This window comes from Ascaphus truei, chromosome 5 (genome assembly GCF_040206685.1).
Source record: "Ascaphus truei isolate aAscTru1 chromosome 5, aAscTru1.hap1, whole genome shotgun sequence".
Taxonomy (NCBI): domain Eukaryota; kingdom Metazoa; phylum Chordata; class Amphibia; order Anura; family Ascaphidae; genus Ascaphus; species Ascaphus truei.
In genome coordinates this window covers 66059140-66078471 of record NC_134487.1, presented here as the reverse complement: position 1 = coordinate 66078471, position 19332 = coordinate 66059140, and the positions used below count along the sequence as shown (strand labels likewise).

General features: G+C 38.7%; 1 protein-coding gene across 12 annotated transcripts in view; it reads right to left on the bottom strand.

Moving 5' to 3' along the window:
- ANKRD26 (ankyrin repeat domain containing 26) overlaps positions 1 to 19332 on the bottom strand; it is a 101976-nt gene that overhangs the window by 22666 nt on the left and 59978 nt on the right. For 10 of the 12 annotated variants that reach the window (XM_075599959.1, XM_075599950.1, XM_075599951.1 and 7 more), the window contains 13 exons: positions 17563 to 18621; positions 16799 to 16965; positions 16324 to 16500; positions 16094 to 16127; positions 15338 to 15467; positions 14973 to 15186; positions 13353 to 13536; positions 9847 to 9987; positions 7653 to 8621; positions 4037 to 4189; positions 3473 to 3648; positions 2247 to 2340; positions 276 to 353 (listed from right to left, as the gene is read on the bottom strand). In XM_075599959.1, the coding sequence (XP_075456074.1) occupies positions 276 to 353; positions 2247 to 2340; positions 3473 to 3648; positions 4037 to 4189; positions 7653 to 8621; positions 9847 to 9987; positions 13353 to 13536; positions 14973 to 15186; positions 15338 to 15467; positions 16094 to 16127; positions 16324 to 16500; positions 16799 to 16965; positions 17563 to 18621 (3576 nt within the window). The remainder of the gene's footprint in view (positions 1 to 275; positions 354 to 2246; positions 2341 to 3472; positions 3649 to 4036; positions 4190 to 7652; positions 8622 to 9846; positions 9988 to 13352; positions 13537 to 14972; positions 15187 to 15337; positions 15468 to 16093; positions 16128 to 16323; positions 16501 to 16798; positions 16966 to 17562; positions 18622 to 19332) is intronic. The other 2 variants (XM_075599954.1, XM_075599962.1) reach the window with 2 other exon arrangements.

Here is a 19332-nt window from a genome sequence, read left to right as displayed (position 1 = left end):
TTCGGCGAGTAGATTTTTGGGTGATTTGTCGACCATTGTATGTATATATATATATATATATATATATATATATATATATATATATATATATATATATATATATATATAAAAATAAATATATAAATATATATATATATATATATATATATATATATATATATATTAATTCTGTACACAAGATTTTTTATTATTATTATAAAAAGCAGTTATTAAATACATGGGGGTATCTCCAGAGAAATTCACTTTATAAACAAAAGACAAATTCTTTGTTTTACCTGCTGGTTTAGTTTCTCCTCCAAACCAATTTTGGATGATTGTAAAGTAGTTATTAAATCTTCCAGCCGATTACGGTTCTACGAAAGGATGTGTAAAGAAAATGCTTAAAATTGAAAATAAACGATTGTCCATCAAATGCAGAATATGCAACTACACACCACTTAAATTGTAAGGTCCTGGAACAGGGACTCTTTTTCCTAATGTTTACTTTTACGTATGAAGTGCTAATTCCTATTATGTCTCATAGTATTTTGTTGTGCATATTACTGATGTGAAGCACTACGTACATGGATGGCTATACAAATAAAGATATACATATTTACATTTTGTTTAGGGATTTAAGCAAATTATTGATGTAGAACTATGATTCAATAAACCACAAGGTAGCCCTCTTAAAGTTGTAATATTTAATTCCATTTAAAAAGTGACACTGTGTGCTCATTTGCATGTCATTACCCAGAATCTCTGGCTGCATTGGAAGCATTGTATGCCAAGAGATAATGGTGAAAAGCAGAGTTGCAGACCTGTCTGAGCCATGATAATGTGCTCACAAGTGATATGTATTTAATACTTAATTCCAAATCACAGCTAATGATTTCTGTAGATTACAGAAAAATCAAATAGTTATTTAAAAGGTGAATCCCCGCAAAAATGGTAGAACAAAAAAAGCAAATCATCATAAAGTAATAAATAACTTATTTTCAAACATCATTTATTACAATTGATTATCACAAAACTGCACATTATTTGTAATTTAAGGGTATGGCAACTAATTTCACTCTTCTGGTGGAATGTGCGTGTGTGTGCGCGCGCATGCGTGTGTGTAGATAACGGCACACAAAAACAAACTGTGAGATAAAGTGTCTGAAGTGAGGTTCCGAACCACCCCCCCCAAAGCAAATCCATTTAACCTTTTAAGTGCCGTAAGACGTAGTCACTATGACCGGGGGTCTGGCACTCCAGACTCCCATCACGTCGTGGCTACATCATGCCCAAAGAGTGTTATTTTTTCTAGCTCTGATCGCATCCTGTGTTCTCATGCCGCGCAGGACACTTTGCGGTTAAGGGAAATAGAATAGGACAACTGCCGTTTCCGGGTTAAGTGCTACCGTGGTCACGCTGTGCCAGATGTGCCGTGGCACCTCCGCCACTGAAACGGTTAATGCTACAACAAATATGCAGAATGATCGGCTAATGGGAAAGAAGCATGTTCCACAATGCGAACTAAATAATGTCAGTGCGTACAGCAGGGGTTGGAAATTCCAGTCCAAGGGCCACCGACAAGTCATGGTTTCAGGATCTCTCGGCGTCAACACAGGTCGCCCAATCAGTAGCTCGTGCTGAAGCAGGGATATCCTGAAAACCTCATCTGTTGGTGGCCCTTGAGGATTGGAGTTGCCCACCCCTGATGTAAAGGAAGGTAATGCGTCTTAGGCCTTGCCCCCGCTGCATGCTGCAGCGTCCGCTGTGGCGGACGCTGCGCTCACCAGAGCCCTCCCCGCAACGGCGCCGGGCCCGCTGCGAGTGGGGGCCGCAGCGCTCGCGCGAGAGCTACTCCTGCTCTCAATAGAATTGAGAGCAGGAACTCGCGTCGAGCGGCTAGGCACGCCCCCCGGCGGTTCAGCCAATGAGGGCGAACCTGCCGGGTGACGTCATGGCCGCGCCCCCGTCACTCCTCCGGCACGCCCCCCCCGGTCTCTGCTCCTGCAGTGAGCTGCAGACCGGGGAATCGCCGGAACGCGCAGCCGAAAGCGCGGGCGCGCATTAGAGCGCCGTGACCGGGGCCTTAGCCTTACATTGTACAGGAAAACAGGTTTTCCATAGAAATATGACAATTGTAGGGTGCAACCCATTACCTTCGCTGCTGAAGGACACAATACAAAAAGCTATATTTTAAGTAAGCTACAGTACCAATGACGTCTCTCAAATAGATTTCCAACAATAATTAATCAAGCACAGAAACCACTTACTAAAAGGGATTCCTGTAGCTCTTTCTGAAGGATTTCAATTCGTCCTGCTTGTTGTTTTGCAGCAGCCTCAATTCTGGCATTTTCAATTTCAAGCCTGAAAAAAAGACATTATCTCAATGCTATAGTTGTAGATACTGCGAGAGAATAACACAGCATTTTAATAAACCGAGACTACACTGACAAATTTGTTAGGCTTATTAAAGAGCAAAAGGAATGCTGAAAACAGTGTCTCATCTAAAAAGAGCATTGCCACAGACTTCCGATCATCATTTTGAAGGAGAGTATTTAACAAGGAGAAAACATTTTTTTAGGAGTAGATTTTAGGTTAGAAAAAGGGGACTAACAGTAAAGGAAACTTGTTTTGCAGCCACTGAATCCTGAGAAAACAGCACCAAGGCAGCTCATTTGATCCTTTTTAGTGCAAGGTATGTCACAGAAGCACCTTCCTCCTGGCACAAGAGTGGATGCAACTGATTGGACTCCAAAAACAGCAGACTGAATGATAATCTGTTTCTTACAAGTAACAATGAGACTAATATGTCCGCAGCCCTGATATTGGAGGGACATTTTTTGGAATGCCAATAGCTTATAGCTTTAAGTCCACTGCAGGCTCGTACAGTCTTTGATGAGCAACACAGAACGTTAAGCTTAATAAACCTTTGCAAATGGACTACTTTCATATTATAGCACAGATGGTATTACAATCTAAGACCAAATATGGGTTGGTTGAGCTGAAGGAGTGGCTGAGTGAGTCAATGCAGTCACTCTGAAAACAATGACACAGACTTTGAAGTGGGGGAGCTGAATTCATAGCCTGGTGTCAGCTCATTGTGACCTTGAGGAAGTCACTTTATTTCCCTGTGCCTCAGGCACCAAACCGATTCTTAGCTCTGCGCGCAGGGACTCATTGAGCCTGCAACATCCTATCTACAGCATCTACATGTCAGCGCTATATCAGAAGAAACCCCCCCGCCCCCATAGATTGGTGTTATTTAGTAGGATATCCTTTCCCCCCCCTCAGGTAGCACTCTTATTTGTGATGTCATTTATGATGCTGGACAATGGCTGCCTCTTGAAAATAAAATATTTGAATCATCCTTGAATTTCGGATTTCTTTGTGCTGTGCCACAATTACAAATCTGCACGGTTTAAAAGTTTTAGGGTAGATTAAAAAACAAAAAACAAAAACCCTCTATATGTCATTAGCAACCTACAAAAATACCTACTTCTGTACATGCTCTTCCAGCTGTTTGACAGATGTTTCAGCTCCAGCTGTTGCAGTGGAAAACTGCTGCAGTTTCTGAGATGTAGCAAATATTTCTCGCTCCTTGGCATCTAATGAAGTCTTTAACTGATGGTTACGTCTTTCGGACTGAATGAACTGTTCCTCCAAATCCTGCAGCTAAAGAAATAAAAAGGGCACACGCTATGTTCACTGCATACAAATATATATTTATGGAAACTACAATTTCAGTAATGGCACCTCATTTTATCTTATTCTATATATTTGTTAATCTTCACAAGAAGTCTTCATTTAAATGGTATGTTATTTGTACGTGGAACATTTTGTTTAAAGAAATTTCACAAAAGGGCCCCCCGCCCATGCCATTAATGCTCTGATATAGTTTCTTAAATAATTTTAGTCAATTATGTACATTTTAAACACCAATTTAGTATTTACCATGGAGTGTAGTCTTTGTAATTGCAAATATACTGTAAAAACTCTGAAGGAATAATTTCAGCCATATTGAGCATGTGAAAGCGATGAAAAGCTGTTGCAAACATTATACCTTGTTTTTGATCTTCTCTAATTCTTTCTGCAGGTGCAGCTTGTCCTCTTCAAGGTCATTTCGATAACGTGTTATAACCTCTAGAGAAGCCTCGGACATTGATAACTTCTTTAAAGCATCTGCGAGTTCCTGCTGCAGTTGTCTTAATGTGCTCTAGGATAAAAATATAATATTTTTTATTTCTTGCACGATCAATGTAAAAATGTAAATTTAAAATACATTAATACAGAAGCTTTGGAAGATTGTATTGAAAAATGGCAGTCAAGGGCTCCTGGTCACAAACCCCACTCCATCCAGAACAGACCAATTTAAGTAAACATGTTGAAGGTTATTCATTACATTGTGATAGTGCTGATGGGGAGGCCATCTGAATATTTCTGTGAGAATGGCACCATCGCGGATTAAATGAATAACCCGCATTGTGTCTATTATTGTTCGATTAAGGCATTAATAATTCTTGCTTAAAGTATGGGACGTTTAAAGCAGTCGTTATGATTGCAACTATGAATACATTTTTGTTCTTATTAAAATGATGGCGACCCTGTGGCTCTTGATACATTGTGAGACCCAAAAGTCCCAGGGTGGCACATCCACAGATATACCAATAATAAAACACTGTGAAAAAAATCCAACCAAAAAAAAAAAAATCAAGATGGGAATCAAATAACAATGTATTTATAGTGAACCCTGTGGATCATTTTAAATTATCACTGTTATTAATTTTTAGCCACTCTTCCACTCAACCCTCAAAGCTGAAATTGCTACAGGAGTCTCTTCAAATGTATGCTATCTTCCAAGAAAAGGGGAGCGGGGGACCGTACAGAGGGAGACGGAGACAGAACACAGCATAGAATAGTATTGAAATGCTAAAGGTGGCACTCATATAAAGGTATCCTCCAGTGGTTGTACTCGCATTGGAGTTGTAACAATATGCATATCACAATCTGTGGCAAAGATGTGTAGAAAAGCTCATGTGGGTTGGTGATTTCAGGAGAGAGAGAGAGAAACGGAACAAAGTGCAGACGGTATGGGAAGTATTAGAAAGTATTTTAACCACAGTAAAAGACCCTCCAGACTCACAAGAAGGTAGTTCTTTTGGGCATAAAAACAATTAAAACCGGGGACTCCTGGAGATGAAATGATTTGCAATCTCACTGCTTTTATTGGACATCTGTCGGTATCGGCTCTGGCCGCCCAGAAACGAAGACCAGACCTCTCGCGATCCTCTCACTCGTTCTCACCGAAAGGAACTCAACGCGTTTCTTTGAGTTGCAGCTTCGTCAGGAATCATGGCCCTCACACACATCTAGGGATATAACCCTCTTAATCAACTGAATAACTAAAAGATCCCGTGGCCTGGGAAATGGTGTTCTGTGAGGACTGGTCTGGCACACACCAGAACACACTCCACACGGACCAACATCTCACAAGACCACATAGAGAAGACCACTAAAATACAATGTCTTAATATTTACCAATATAAAACAGATGTCTTGACGTTCTTTAGAGATTATTGTAATACAATGTTAGTTCAAAAATAATGGTACTAATTGTACATCAGAAGGGACAGATACAGAGATAAACCAAATACACAGAGTATTTCTGAAAGAAAAGCATCTGGACTGTACATAGTACCAGTCCACTTAATAATTCTTGTAAGTGTTGAGTCTGGAGGGCCTTTTACTGTAGATAAAAACACTTGGATACTTCCCATACCGTCTGCACTATTCTGTTCCATTTCTCTCTCTTTCTCCTGAGATCACCAACCCACATGAGATTTTCTACCCATCTTTGCCACAGATTTTGATTGTATGGATGACTCAGAGCAACACTGTGCACCCCCAGCTAGAAAATATATGTTCTGCGAATATGCAATTATTAAATCTTATTGCCAACTCGTCAGAATAATCGCTAACAAACAGTATGACTGATCCCAGGCAGTAAATTGTGTACTAAGCTCATGGGAGAAGGGGAAGGGGGAGAAACACATGCTAGGTACCGATTGGTGATATAGTTAGGCACCGATTGGTGATATAGTTGTCAATTACTGGGGGAACTTCAAGTGCTGTGGATGCAAAGGATTATGGGGAGCGACCGTGGAAGATTTTGCTGTAATTGAGAGCTGTACCACCCACGCTATGCTGTAGCTTGGGGCTGTACTAAGTGCTGAATCCCCATATGGGCTCAGGAACCCACTATACTGTCTGGGATTCACCAACACATCGTTTTTGGCGAACCTCTTGGAGACACCTCACAAAGCCCTAGGGGTTGCCAAACCGCCTGTCGGGAATAAATGGACTAGACTTATTAAAGGTTGAAAAATTTAAAAAAATTGTCGTTACCAGGTCATTTTCCATATCAAAACAACAAGTGCAAGTTGGGAGATGGCAAGTACTAAGAGTACAGAATGTAAAAAAGAAGAAATGGAGGAGTGGGAAGTACAAATGAAAGTCAAGATATATTGACAACATACATGTTGAACATTTAACTAAAACATATAGTCATTTAAAGCACTATAGGTGAACCCCTTATTCCACATTTTATCATATTTATTTTGGGTACTATGCAATAAACTGGTTAACTTTTCCATTAAACGTGTCTCTGACACTTTATTTTGTATAAGAGATAGAGAGGGAGGAAGAGATTTTTTCCAACTACTGGCTATTGCCAATTTAGCGGAACCAAGGATATGCATTGCTAAACTATCTACGTACCTATCGGCCCCCGGGAATGGGTTTACGGAGCAAAAATATCGCTGGGTCCCAGGGTAAAGAAAGGACCCCTCTGTTTGGGCTATAAGAAAACAGACCGCTCTCCACATTCACAGGATTTTTTGGGCACGACCACCATATATGATCCAGTGAGACCCTCTGTCCACAGTTCCACCAGCATAATGGGGTGTGCCCTGAATAGATTCTACTTAGTCTTTCAGATGTTATGTACCACCTGTGTGGTAATTTAATTTCAATTTCTTTTATACTGAAACAGATAGAGGATTTGGAGATTATTTCAAAGATTTCCTCCCATGTTTCATCATTTAATGGTGAACCAATGTCTTCCTCCCATTCAGCCATGAACCTAGACTTGTAATTGCCTTAGGGAGCACATAATTTATATAGAAGGGAGATTGCGTCCTTCTCATAACAAGCTTTGATATACAAAATGTTCAAAAAGTTGTAGAGGGGCTAACAAAATGCCTGAGTTGCAAGTATTGATAAAAACAGCTGTGAGGGAGCTCTGTACTATTCTGAAGGGCATAGAATGGCTTTATATTGGGACCTTCATATACTGTAGATCCTTGACACGCCTGCTTTATGCCATTGTACGAATAAGGGTTTGACACACCCAGCTCAATATCTTTATTGTGGAAAATGGGCTGCAAATAGTTCCTGACCGTGCTGTAGTCTGCTTGTATGATATAAAATAATATGATGTACGGTTTTTGTAAACTAAAAGGTATTATTTGCAATAATTTACAACAGTGGTTTAAAAATAAATTCTCATGGAAAATCCATTAGATTTATGATGTCATACTTTTGAAATGATAATTTCTTAATTTCATTCTACAATCAAAAATTATGTAAAAGAACAAGGAAAAAAGAAAAATAACACCCACCTCTCGCTCCACTTTCTCAGTTTCAAGCTTATAGAGTTGTTCTCTAAGCTCATTAGATTTATTAATCAAGTCCTTATTTCTTTCTTCTACCATAAGAACTTGCCTTTCTGCGTCAGTCCGAAGCTTACTGAATATATCTGTAAATCTGTCCTGGACATCAGTCACAGCCTTTTCTTTGATGATACCTTTATTTTGCACATCTTCTAGCTGCTGACGAAGAAGCATGTTCTCACTTTGAATCTGCGCTAGCCTCTCTTGCATGGACTCTTGTTTTACAGTACATTTGTTAATTTGGTCTTTTTCAAGTTGGATTGTGCGTTCAAGTTCCTTTGTTCGACACTGGGCTTGAGTCAAATCCCTTTGTGTACTTTCTAAAAGAATGGTTTTCTCTTGGAGTGTCAGAATTGTCCTATGAAGTTCATTTTCAAGGCTGTTCGACTTCGCTTCAGCTCTGCTAAGCTGTTGAGACAAGTTGTTGTTGTTTTCACGTATGTTGGACAAATCATGACTTAACTTGTCCTGGGAACGCAGCCATTCATCTCTCTCTCTTTGTAAGTTGCGCTCAATATCAGTTTTTAAGGTCTGATTTCGTTCAAGCTCCTGTAAAGTGGAGGTTAAACGGGAACGAATGGATTCAGTTTCAGTTTCTAGCCGTTCCTTGCTTTGTTTTTCATGCTCTAACTTAGAGCAAAGCATTGTAGACTCTGTCTTCAGTGCATTGAGTTGTCCATTGTACTGGATTACAGTCTGTGTTAAAGTTTCTTCATTCATTTTTAGATCCCTTCTCAGGTCATCAATCTTTTCTTTGAACATCTCATTTTCTTCCATATACCTGCTCTCTTCTTCATTATTACGAGACCGGACTTGCTCCAGTTCTAGTTTAAATACAGTGATTTCCTCTTGTAGTGTGGCATTTCTGTGTAGTAGATCTTTTTCTCTTTCACTTAATTCAGAAGTTGCACTCAAGACCTTTAGGCAGAAACATGACAGAATTTAAAAAGGCATTTTCTTTTCCTGTGAAAATGTACCAATGTACACTCAACCGAAAGAACAGATGCCAAATTACACAATCACATTTTGCACGTCAGCTGACAAAAATAGATAAAAGTTGAGAATGTAGGGGTCAAACGTTTCTGCTAAATAGTTAATTTATAAGATGCTGGCTGTCAAGATAACATACTGTATATGTGAACTTTAATAAAATGATAGCACTGTAGAATACAACATCTACACAGTTTTAATTAATAAATGTCATATTATGAAACACCAATTCGTTTTGCCAATTGAGGCCTGTAGACCTTGCTATAAAATCACTTCACCATATATCGTAGAATAAAAAAAACATATTGCTTGATTGGCGCATGTTCTCACTAAGTAGGGATCCACAGTTTAACTTTTAGACATTATCTTTATAAGATGCATATAATGATTTTACCTTCCTTGACAAGATGTAGCACTTCCACTTTTTGCAGTGTAAACAATTGCTGACATTTACTTGTGGAAATTAATAATTTTAATACAAAATACCTGTCAGGGCCAGGTGGGAATAAGGAGGGGCCCGGTGAACTGTGTGCATGCGGGGCTTCTCACCTCCTCTGGAGCGGTACCAGGAGATGCCGGCTCTTACAGAGGCCCTGAGCTCTCCCCCGGCCCAACTTCGGTAATCACAGTTTAAATGTTGTGGTACAGGTAAAAAGTAGAGTAGAGGCGGTCACCGCAATTGGAGTCCAGCCAAAGGATGAATAAAGATAAAATCAGCTTTAATAGAACATGCTGTACATCACAGAAGGGGAACTCTGACGCGTTTCGTCCCTGTCCGGGACTTTATCAAAGAGTACCTTTCATATACGTGACTTTGGCAGCATCAGCATCTTGGGTTCATTCCCTTGTTTTTTTTGTATAAATGTTGTGGTAGTTTATTTAAACGGTGATTACTGAAGTTGGGCCGGGAGAGAGTGCGCCGGGCCTGTGTGCAGTCTCACCGATGGCGTCGCCATCAAGCAGGCCTTGGCTCATTTCAAGGGAGTAAAATAGAACGAACAGAGGAATATGTGCAAAAATACTTCTCTTTATCTTTCTCAAAATTATCATTGAATTGCAGGTTAAAGTGAAAGGATTCTGCCCAACATTTAATATTCTTAAAACTGGATTCCAAAAAGTACATGACGTCACAATAATAATTTAAGTAGATTACCTCAGCACTTTTTGTTAGTATGTTCTTACTTTCCAACTCTTCATTTTTTCTCCTTAGATTGTTTAAGATACTTTCTTGAAGAGCTCTGGCATGGTTTTCTTGAGAAAGCAATCTTTGAGCTTCGTTACGTTCGTCTTCAACCTGACAAAATGATATACTCTTCAGTGAGGGACTGGAATGATTGGAGCATTTTGAATCTATTCTACATTGTGCATTCTGGGATTCCTAGGCACCTATTCAATATGCTGTGAAGTCACTGCCCGGTACACTGCATAACAACCTTGACTCAAAATGTATTAAACAGCTGGTTTGTTTCAACCTCCAAACTAATCAAGGAGAGTGCTCCCAATTCTGAATGGCCAAGATTGTAACCATTTTTTTATGAAAAGAATTGGAAGCATACTACATAAACCAAACCGTTGTAATATTTGCAAGGACATGATTTATTTTAGGGTATAGACTGTGCTCCATTTTAGTAGACCTTCTTTGCACACATTCTAATGTATTTTATGTCCTTCGGGAGATATGCAAGGTCTTATCAATAATCTATAAAGTGGCATTACATGCTTATTCAACCTGGTCTTTTGCTGGCTTTCTCCATGGCATACCTATTTTTTTCAGTTGAAATAAGGACTCCCAGGTCCATTTCCTCTATAGTGGTTGACCATGTGATATTAATCCTGTATTCTTTGTTTGGACTAGTGTGCCCCAAGTGCATGAAATTGTAAATTTTAGCATTCAATGGCAATAGTCACACTTGACCATGTCGCTACTATACCTACTGTAGTGCCGACAAGTATTCTTAAACAAACCTGGGGCAATCACCAACAAGACCCAGGTACATGCTGCAACATTCTAGTGACGTTTCTGCAGAGACTAATGGGACTGCCAGGGACCCCTGCTGTGTTAATCCGATGGGCCTTTAGTCTCTGCAGAAATGTCACTTAAATGTTACAGCATGTACCAGTCATGTTGGTGATAGCCCCAGATTTGCCCCAGATTTTCAAGGCAAGTTTTAGAATACTCGTCGGCGCACCTGTAAATCAATCATTTTGTTTACTCCACGGGTGTCATCCCTGTTGTAGATCTTTGTGTCATCTTCAAAAAAATGTATACTTTCCCTTCCAGACCATTTGCAATGTCACTAACAAAAAGTATTAAAGAGCACCAGTGCCGGTGTAGATCTTAAGACAATACACTGGTCACCTTTACCTTCTCTGAGTGGGAGTTTTACCACAACTCTCTGTTACCTATCCTTCAACCAATGTCATATCCATTCAACCACCATAGAATACAATCCTAAGAACCGTGTCTTGTCTATCAAGCTCCTATGTGGGACAGTGACAGACTTTACTTAAAAAAAATATATATATCTACGTCTACTGTTCCACTGTGATCTATTCATAGTCAAAAAAAGATGTGTTTGTTTGACACGTTCTTCTCTTCCCTCCCAAGTCCCAGTAAGTCCATGCTGCCTTGTAAGTGTAAACTTGAAATATGCAATAATGTTAGATAGATATATATATATATCTATCTATCTTTTACCAGCATTATTATTTCCCTATTACTTATATCAGGCTCATCAGCCTGTAAATACCTGCCTCCACCCGACATCAGCCTTTGTGAAGTGGGACCATTTTCTCCAGTCTGTTAATAGTGACTGGTTAAATTAGTTCTGTTAATGGTGTTGCCAGTACCCCTTTAAGCTCTTAATATCCGAATATGTATTTCTTGTGGCTCAATGGAGTTGTCCACTTTCAATTTTGAAGTTCCACTGGACTTTCTCTTCTGTAAATGGAGTGGTGTCCATTTCTATTCGTGTTTCCTACTGTTTCTCTCCCATTTTCCTTCCACCGAAGCGCAAGCAAATATTATTCTTAACTAGGTCTTTTTTCTTGCGTTTTACGAACCCGCCTGACGAAGAGATCTGCTACTTTTAGTTTTGCCCACTTCTCTTGCATGCCACTGAAATACCTCTTTGCCAAAGAATCCTTTCCCATCTCTGAAAAGTCAGCCTTCCTAAAAGCTAAAACCGTAGTTTTTGCGTGGTATGAATCAGATTGTTTTTTTTTTTATACTGGTGATTGATAACTGGAACCCAAGTTTCAACCCAAGAACTACATTTGGATACTCTGTCCCCTCTAGTATTGCTTTGCTGCGCGTGGGCTCCCTCACTAACTGCTTGAGATATACCCCTGCTTCCTGCTGACTTGCAATGTAAACATGCCGTCCACATCCAGCAGACTTACATACTTATTACCTCTCCTTTAATTGCCCTCTTAATGATTTGTCCTTCATTAACAATGGCTCAAGTTCAATTGCTCTTGTCCTGAAGATCTGTAGATTGCCCCAATACAAAAAAACCCACCTCACTCGTTTCTAGGGTTATCCAAAGTCAGTTTATTTTCCAGTACCTTGTATTGAAGTAGTTTTCATGTTGTTATTCAAATAAAGCACAACTCCACCTTCCTTCCTACTCAGTTCTTTCTAAATAGAGTGTAACCTGGTACAGTAAACATTAAAATCACCTTGGTCTCTATTGCAAAGAATTCTGGGATTTTAGTTTCCAAACTAAAAGCATTCATGCACAAAGTCTGAAGACTTGTTACGGATTTAAAAAAAAAAAAAAAACAATTCCTCTCTCTCCCCCCCACCTGTTTTCTCTCGTTCACCTCCGTATGTGGCATTGATTTTATTTCTATTTACTCTGTATTCCATTTCCCTAGATGTTTTCAACTCTAAAGTCCCGCCTTATTGCTACCTCTTGACAGAGAAATAATTGGATTCTTCATGACTCATTTTAATGCCCAATCAGCTAGTTTACATAGTTGCAAATTAAGTATTTCAACTGCTCTCGAAGTATCCTGGGTCCCCGCCAAGAGGGATGCAGGCCACCTCTCTTATATAGGCTCATATCCCTCCAACTGGAACAGCTATATCCAATAAATACAAATCACTCCTCTTCCCACCACTTCATTAACCACGCTTTAAAGGCTCTGGATAAAAACCCTCCCTTCCCAACCTATATGTACTGTAACTGGCAATATTTCTGAAAAAGCCACAGAGGTTTTCAACTCCCTATTTTCACCATCCACAACCCTAAAAACTTAATCTTCAGCATGATAGCAGCAAATCAATAAGTAATTACACAACTGTGATTACATCACATTCTGATCCCAAATACCCTTGATTTATTATCGCTTTGTAGATAGTTGAGGAACAGAAAAACAACACTTTTTTGGCCATAGAACATTCAAATTATTCTTAAAAACAACAATGCAGCAGAACTGGAATCCAGACATGAATCAATTTTTGTCAAACTGACATTGTACATTTATTATTGTATAGATCTGTGAAATTGCTACAGGTACTGTATACTTGCTTTTCCAACTGCCTCGAGATGTAACTAGGCTGGTGCAATGCATTGATCTATACTTCAAATTCTAGAATGTGTCCTCACTTATCTTAAAGCCAATAGCAATATTTGTCTCAGAGTAATATCAAACCTGTTTAAAGCTATTCCTCAAGCTCCTCAATTCAAGCTCTAAGTTTCTTAGTGTCCGTTCGTGCTGTTGTTTTTCTTCCATTTCCTTGCAGCACTGATCCTCTTTCTTTCTTAGTTGATCTCTGCTTTTATCATACAGCATTTCTGCACTCTTCCGCTTTTCTTCTTCTTGCCTTAAGGTAAATCTAACACGTGTAAGACAAATAAAAGGTTTTAAGAATTACAATTAATCTGCTTGTAGTACATAAAAAAAAACAAAAAAACAAAGCACCTTTAAAAGGCAGCAGTCTCCCATGTCCAATTTCTGTTTACCGTACCCGACCCTCATTATTTTACCAGGCTGGTAAGCAGGGGGTCCTTGAACCTGAAATATGTTATTTTCAGCTCTGGGGGTACCCTGATTCCTGAGAAAAGAAACATGCTACTGTCCCCACTCCAGGGGAAACAAAAATAACTGTTTAAACCTCCTGCGTCGCGCGGGTCAATAACAAGCCACAATGTTATGCTCTGTTGGCATGTGTGATGCAGGGGACGTGGTGAACCAGCTCTGAGGCTTCTCTGCTAACCATCCTGGTACATAAAGGCAGCGGGACGACGACTGCTGAATGAAGGAATGTGTTCACATCATTTCTAATTCAATAACGCTCAGCTAAGGAGCATTAAAAATGAGATACATTTAGCATTTTGCTTATCAACTACAGTACTATAAAAAGACAAAAATAAAATGCAACAGAAAACAAAATTGAATACGCTGCTTTTGAGTAACAGTCCCACAGAGGGGGGGAAACTTGTGTAATCGGCTTTTAAAACGATACCCTCATTTTGTAGTAAACGTTTTATACAAGAAAAAAATTGAAATCTACCAAAATGCTCTGTATTTTAACTATATTTGGGACCAAAAAAGGTTGAGCACTTCTTTAACCCACACTGTGCTGACAAGCCGCGTAATATGGAAGGTGTACGCTTATAGGGGGTCCATGTTAAAATGGACAAGAAGTAAAGAATGATGCACTGTGCTCATGTCATTACCCAGAATCCCTGGCTGCAGTGGAAGCACTGTTTGCCAAGCGATAATGGGGAAAGACACCGTTGCAGACATGCAATTGCATCACAAGTGGTATTTTTATTTACTGTAACTGTATTTGATAATGATGACCTCACTAACTTTAAAAACAAAGAAAAGGGAGAGAATTGAAAATGTATACGATTGTTAAGATCTTGGAACAGTCTCACCTAGGAAGACATTAAAGACTATAAAAACTTTCCATGTAAACACAAATATTAACACAACATATTTAAAATACCAATATTTCAGTATTTTTTTTTAATGACATCATTAACCTACATTTAACCTATTTATGCCGCTGTCATTAGTTCCCTTTGGTCCTAGAAGGAATAGTCCGTTGAAATGTAGCATATCAGGAGTGCCCACTTGTGATTCATAGTTGATAGTAGGATACTGTAAGTATTACGTTACGGATTCCAGATATGTAAAATCAAACTTATGGTTTTATTGACTTGTATGCCCATCTTATTATGTACGTTAATAATGCACAAGTAAAAGTAATGGCTGAATTAAGTTATTGTCCTTATATACAGTATAAAACCAATAGTTCATTACCTTAAATTATTGAAGTCACTACCCCATTCGACCTTCTGGTGTTCCAATATTGACTTAAGCTCTCTGTTTTTTTCTATGATTTGCAGTAGGTCTTTCCTCTCATTCTCCAGTTTCTTTACTTTTCCTAATAGCAGCGTGTACCGCCCATTATCTCTTTGTATCCCTCTTTCATATTCATGAATTATATTTTGAATTTTTAACAGGTTTACGGAATCTGCAAGGTTGGAAACAGAAAATATTACACTGCATGTAGCTGGTAAACAGTGTATCCAATTAAACTTAGAGTATTTTTTAGCTAATAAATGGAGGTGGTTAACATGTTAAAATGTAATCATTGTATACAGTACAAATAACCTAATTATTACCTTGGCCTTCAACACTGAGCTGCTCTATCAACAACATGGCATTTCTAAAAGTTGAAGTAGGTGAATCACAGTCTTCAGTTGCAGTGTCAGAAGATTGCGTAAAGTCATCCAAATCATCTCCATTATCAATCTAGATAAAGGGAAAAAATTTAGATATTTTCTTATACGATTTGGGGAAGCAGTGGCACCATCTTTGAACCGAGATATCTCTGTGTTCGATGCCCAGCGCCCGATTCTTTTGACCCAGGTCACGTTCTCTCCATGTACTTCCTACACCCAAAATTTGACTGTAAGCAGATGGGGATTCATTGTGCCAATAAACTCCGGAATGGGACATTTGGTCTCGGCGTATCCAAAATGGCCTTGCCAATTCACCGCAGATGGACCCTCCGGCACAGCTAATCCTCCACTGAAATCCCCAACCGCCGGCTGCTGCTAAGGAAAGTTTTATTACAATTTAGGGTAGGGGGTTAATTTAAGGGGTTTTAGGGTAGGGATTTTTATGGTAAGGGCTTAAGGTACGGTGTTTTAGGGTAAAGGCAGGGGGTTTTAAGGTAAGGCACTTACCTTGGCGGTGAAAGCTTCCGGCGGCGGGGTGAGTTGGGGCAGAGCTCCGGTGGCCATTTGGTCGCAACCAAATGTTCTAGACCGGTAAACTGTGTACAATGCTCTGAAAAGAGCTTGTACTTAATAAGACTGTTACAACCCCCCCTCCCTCAAAAACAAATATCTGTAATATATACCACTGAAAATTACCTTGTCTTTTTCATTTGCACATTTACTAGGAGGCCTAAAGAAAAAGGGAGAGAAAATTATTGACAATACAACCAATATGACCCTATACCTCCAGGACCAGTACCTGCCTACTACAATTGCAAAAAGTCTATGAAATAATCATCCATAAAACACATTGTTTAGCCAGTAAAGCATTTGTAGTATGGCGACCAGTATATTTTGTCTGAAAAATGCCTTCTTATTCACCGTACCTTCCATTATCCTCCTGGGATGTTTCACTCAAGGTACTATCATCAAACACTTCAAGTGGATCTCCATTGACAGAGGTTATCTGTGGTTTATGGAATAATTTATCACCAGCTTGCCTAGAACTCGACTTCTTCTTGATTCTCGGTTTCATATGTTCCTCAGCAAAGACTGCATTTTTCCTAAAAAAATAAATATACAATATATTGAACAATTTAACATAGAAGTACAAATTGTAAGATAATCAGATTTTTTACATCCAGCAAATATATAAAGAACTTAACATTTTCCCAAATATCTTACCATTTTGTTGTAGGACTGCCTACTTTCAATAAATGTATAGAGGACGATGCATTAAGTAATAGTCTTGCATGATTCTTGGAATATGGCTGTTTTAGTCTTACTAAACCAATAAATCCTACTAGTGCAAATCTGCCAGTTTACCAACATGAGCATATAAATATTTATATACATCCTTACTCTTTAAGTGGTCCGATTCTTGACTTTGCTTTGGACGGAACATTTTCCTTTGTTACTAAATCAGAAATTGTCTGTATGTTTTGTAAAGATTTAAGGTCACCATTTCCTATTAATTGCTTGGTCGCCATTTTTCTCCTTTGTTCTTTCTCCTTTTGTTTGTCATCAACCTGGAGCAATGTAAACAAAAAATATAAATGTGTCATGTGTTTACCAGGCTGAAAGCATTTGCAAATATCCGGAAAAAGTCTAGAAAATGACTGTTTCAGACAGCACAACACACAAAACATTCTGACAGACAGCAAAACTGAATTTCGAGATGAATGATTTTGCTGATTTTCTGTAATTAAATAGAACTAAAATGGAAGTCCCTACAACAAGGTAACAGAGTGGATGAGCAGAGAGTTATGATTCATGGGTAAAATACAGACAGCTTTAGGAATGCGCAGATGCAAGATGAGATAGTTTAAGCACACACCACAGCAGAATGAAAATGTCCCAATGAAAATCCAAATTTCAGTTTTATGACAGATGAATTGAAGATAAAGATGGAAACCATTCATTGTCCAAGTGGTAGTCTCCATAGGCAGATCTCTGACAAATACCTTTCCCCAGTGTTTCCCATGCCAATATGTGATTTGGAAGACTTATGTACAAGTCTTCAAATTGTTAGAGGAGCCCTCTCTCTAATGACCCATAAAAATTAACAGCAACGTTCATATGGAGAGAGACACCAAAGAAATGTGACGCGGAAGGCAAACCTCTACCTCTTTCTGAAGTTGCGCTCGCTCTTTCGTCAAATTCAGGAATACCGCTTGTAGCATTCCTACCTCATTCTTAAATCTTTGCATATCTTGCTCCAGTTCCTTATTGAGAAGCTGGCTGGATACTTCATCGCAGGAAGATTGTAATGCACATACGCTTTGAAGTTCAGTTCGTAAGGGTTGGTGATTATCGATGACATTTTGATGGAGTTGCCCCAAATCTTCACAACACTGCATTTCACTAACATTCTTAGCTGAAGGAAGAGTTTCTGCCGTGGTTTTGGAAGACACATGACCCAACAGTTCAGTACTTGTATGTGACACATTTTTATCTAAGCCTTTAGTACATAAAGAAAACAAATCTCCCAAATGCTTTTCCACATGCAAACTAGCAACATTATGTTTACATTCCTGATGACTAGAGTTCAAGGGGTAGTTCTCTTTTTCTTCTGAAGATAAATCGGAGGTTGGGATATTATCTTTTCCAGCCGCACTATTATGATGTTGTTTAAAATTGACAACAGGTTTCTGACATTTCTTTCTAGCATCACCACCCCACTGCAGAGAATTACTGCTTTTAACCTTTTGGTCACCCTGATAAAAATGAAGTGAAAAAGGATGTCCACTGCTTGAGATTTTCTGTTCAACTATTGGTTGTAAGTCTGCAAATGTCAAGACTGCAATTTCTCTCTCTTGTTCTGCATTGTTCGTTTGATCAATTGAACTATGCTGTTCTTCCATGTCTGTTGTACAAGTCTTCTTACTTTCTAATGTCTTTGAAGAGGAATGTTTTTTCTTACTCTCAGAAATTTCCCCAAATTTTTGCTTCAGCTCAGCAGTAATGTCTTTGAAATTAGTTTTCACATCTTTTTTTTCCTTGTCAACCCACATATTTTCATATCTTTCCTCCCATGGCAGTTCGGAGTCAGATGAAGAATCCTGGTTGAATTCCTGATTTTGTATTATTGCCTGAAAGTCAGATGTCTGCTGCAAAATCACAGCATTGTCAACATGATGTCCAAGTTCAGGGATGATTGTCAAGTTGGGCGCCTTTAACATATGCTTCATTACACATACATAGACAAAACAAAATTAGACAATGAACAAAAGTTACAATGTATGCAGAAATCTGCTTTTCAGTACAAATTCAATGTCTAGCTAAAATTGACAAATATAGAATATGAATGGTCAGTAAAGCGATACAAATTGAGAAAGAAGGTTGAGCAAAGTTAAAGACTGTTTTCATTCAATAACCACAAATAAAAAAAATAATAAGACTGAGTATACAATAGAAATTGTAACAGTTAATAAAATAACCAATTGCCATATTGCACTTAAAATGAAAACAACAACTACAGTATATTAAATGATGAAACCGCACAAAGTTTGCTAAAGGGACGGCATAAGTACAGATTGTATATTTTAGGATGTAATAGTCGAAATTGGTTCATTTTTCCGTGCCTGACCAAAGTAGTAAATGAAGAAATTATGAAAAACAAGCAGGGTAGACTGCCTATACTTCTTTATACAGGGCAGCTGAATTTGTATATCAACTTTATAAAAAGAAGCCTACGTTCAAATGCAAAATGGATGTCAAGTTTTTAATGGTCTGTTTGGAGGTAATATGCAACAGAAACAAGCGCAAACCCCAAAAAACCTCTATATCAATGTGTTAGTGAATTAATAAATAAAAATAGTATCACCATGCAGGGGAAATGCAGCTTATCTTATGAGATGTTGAGAAACATCCCCTAGGTAAGCGTTGCAGAACTT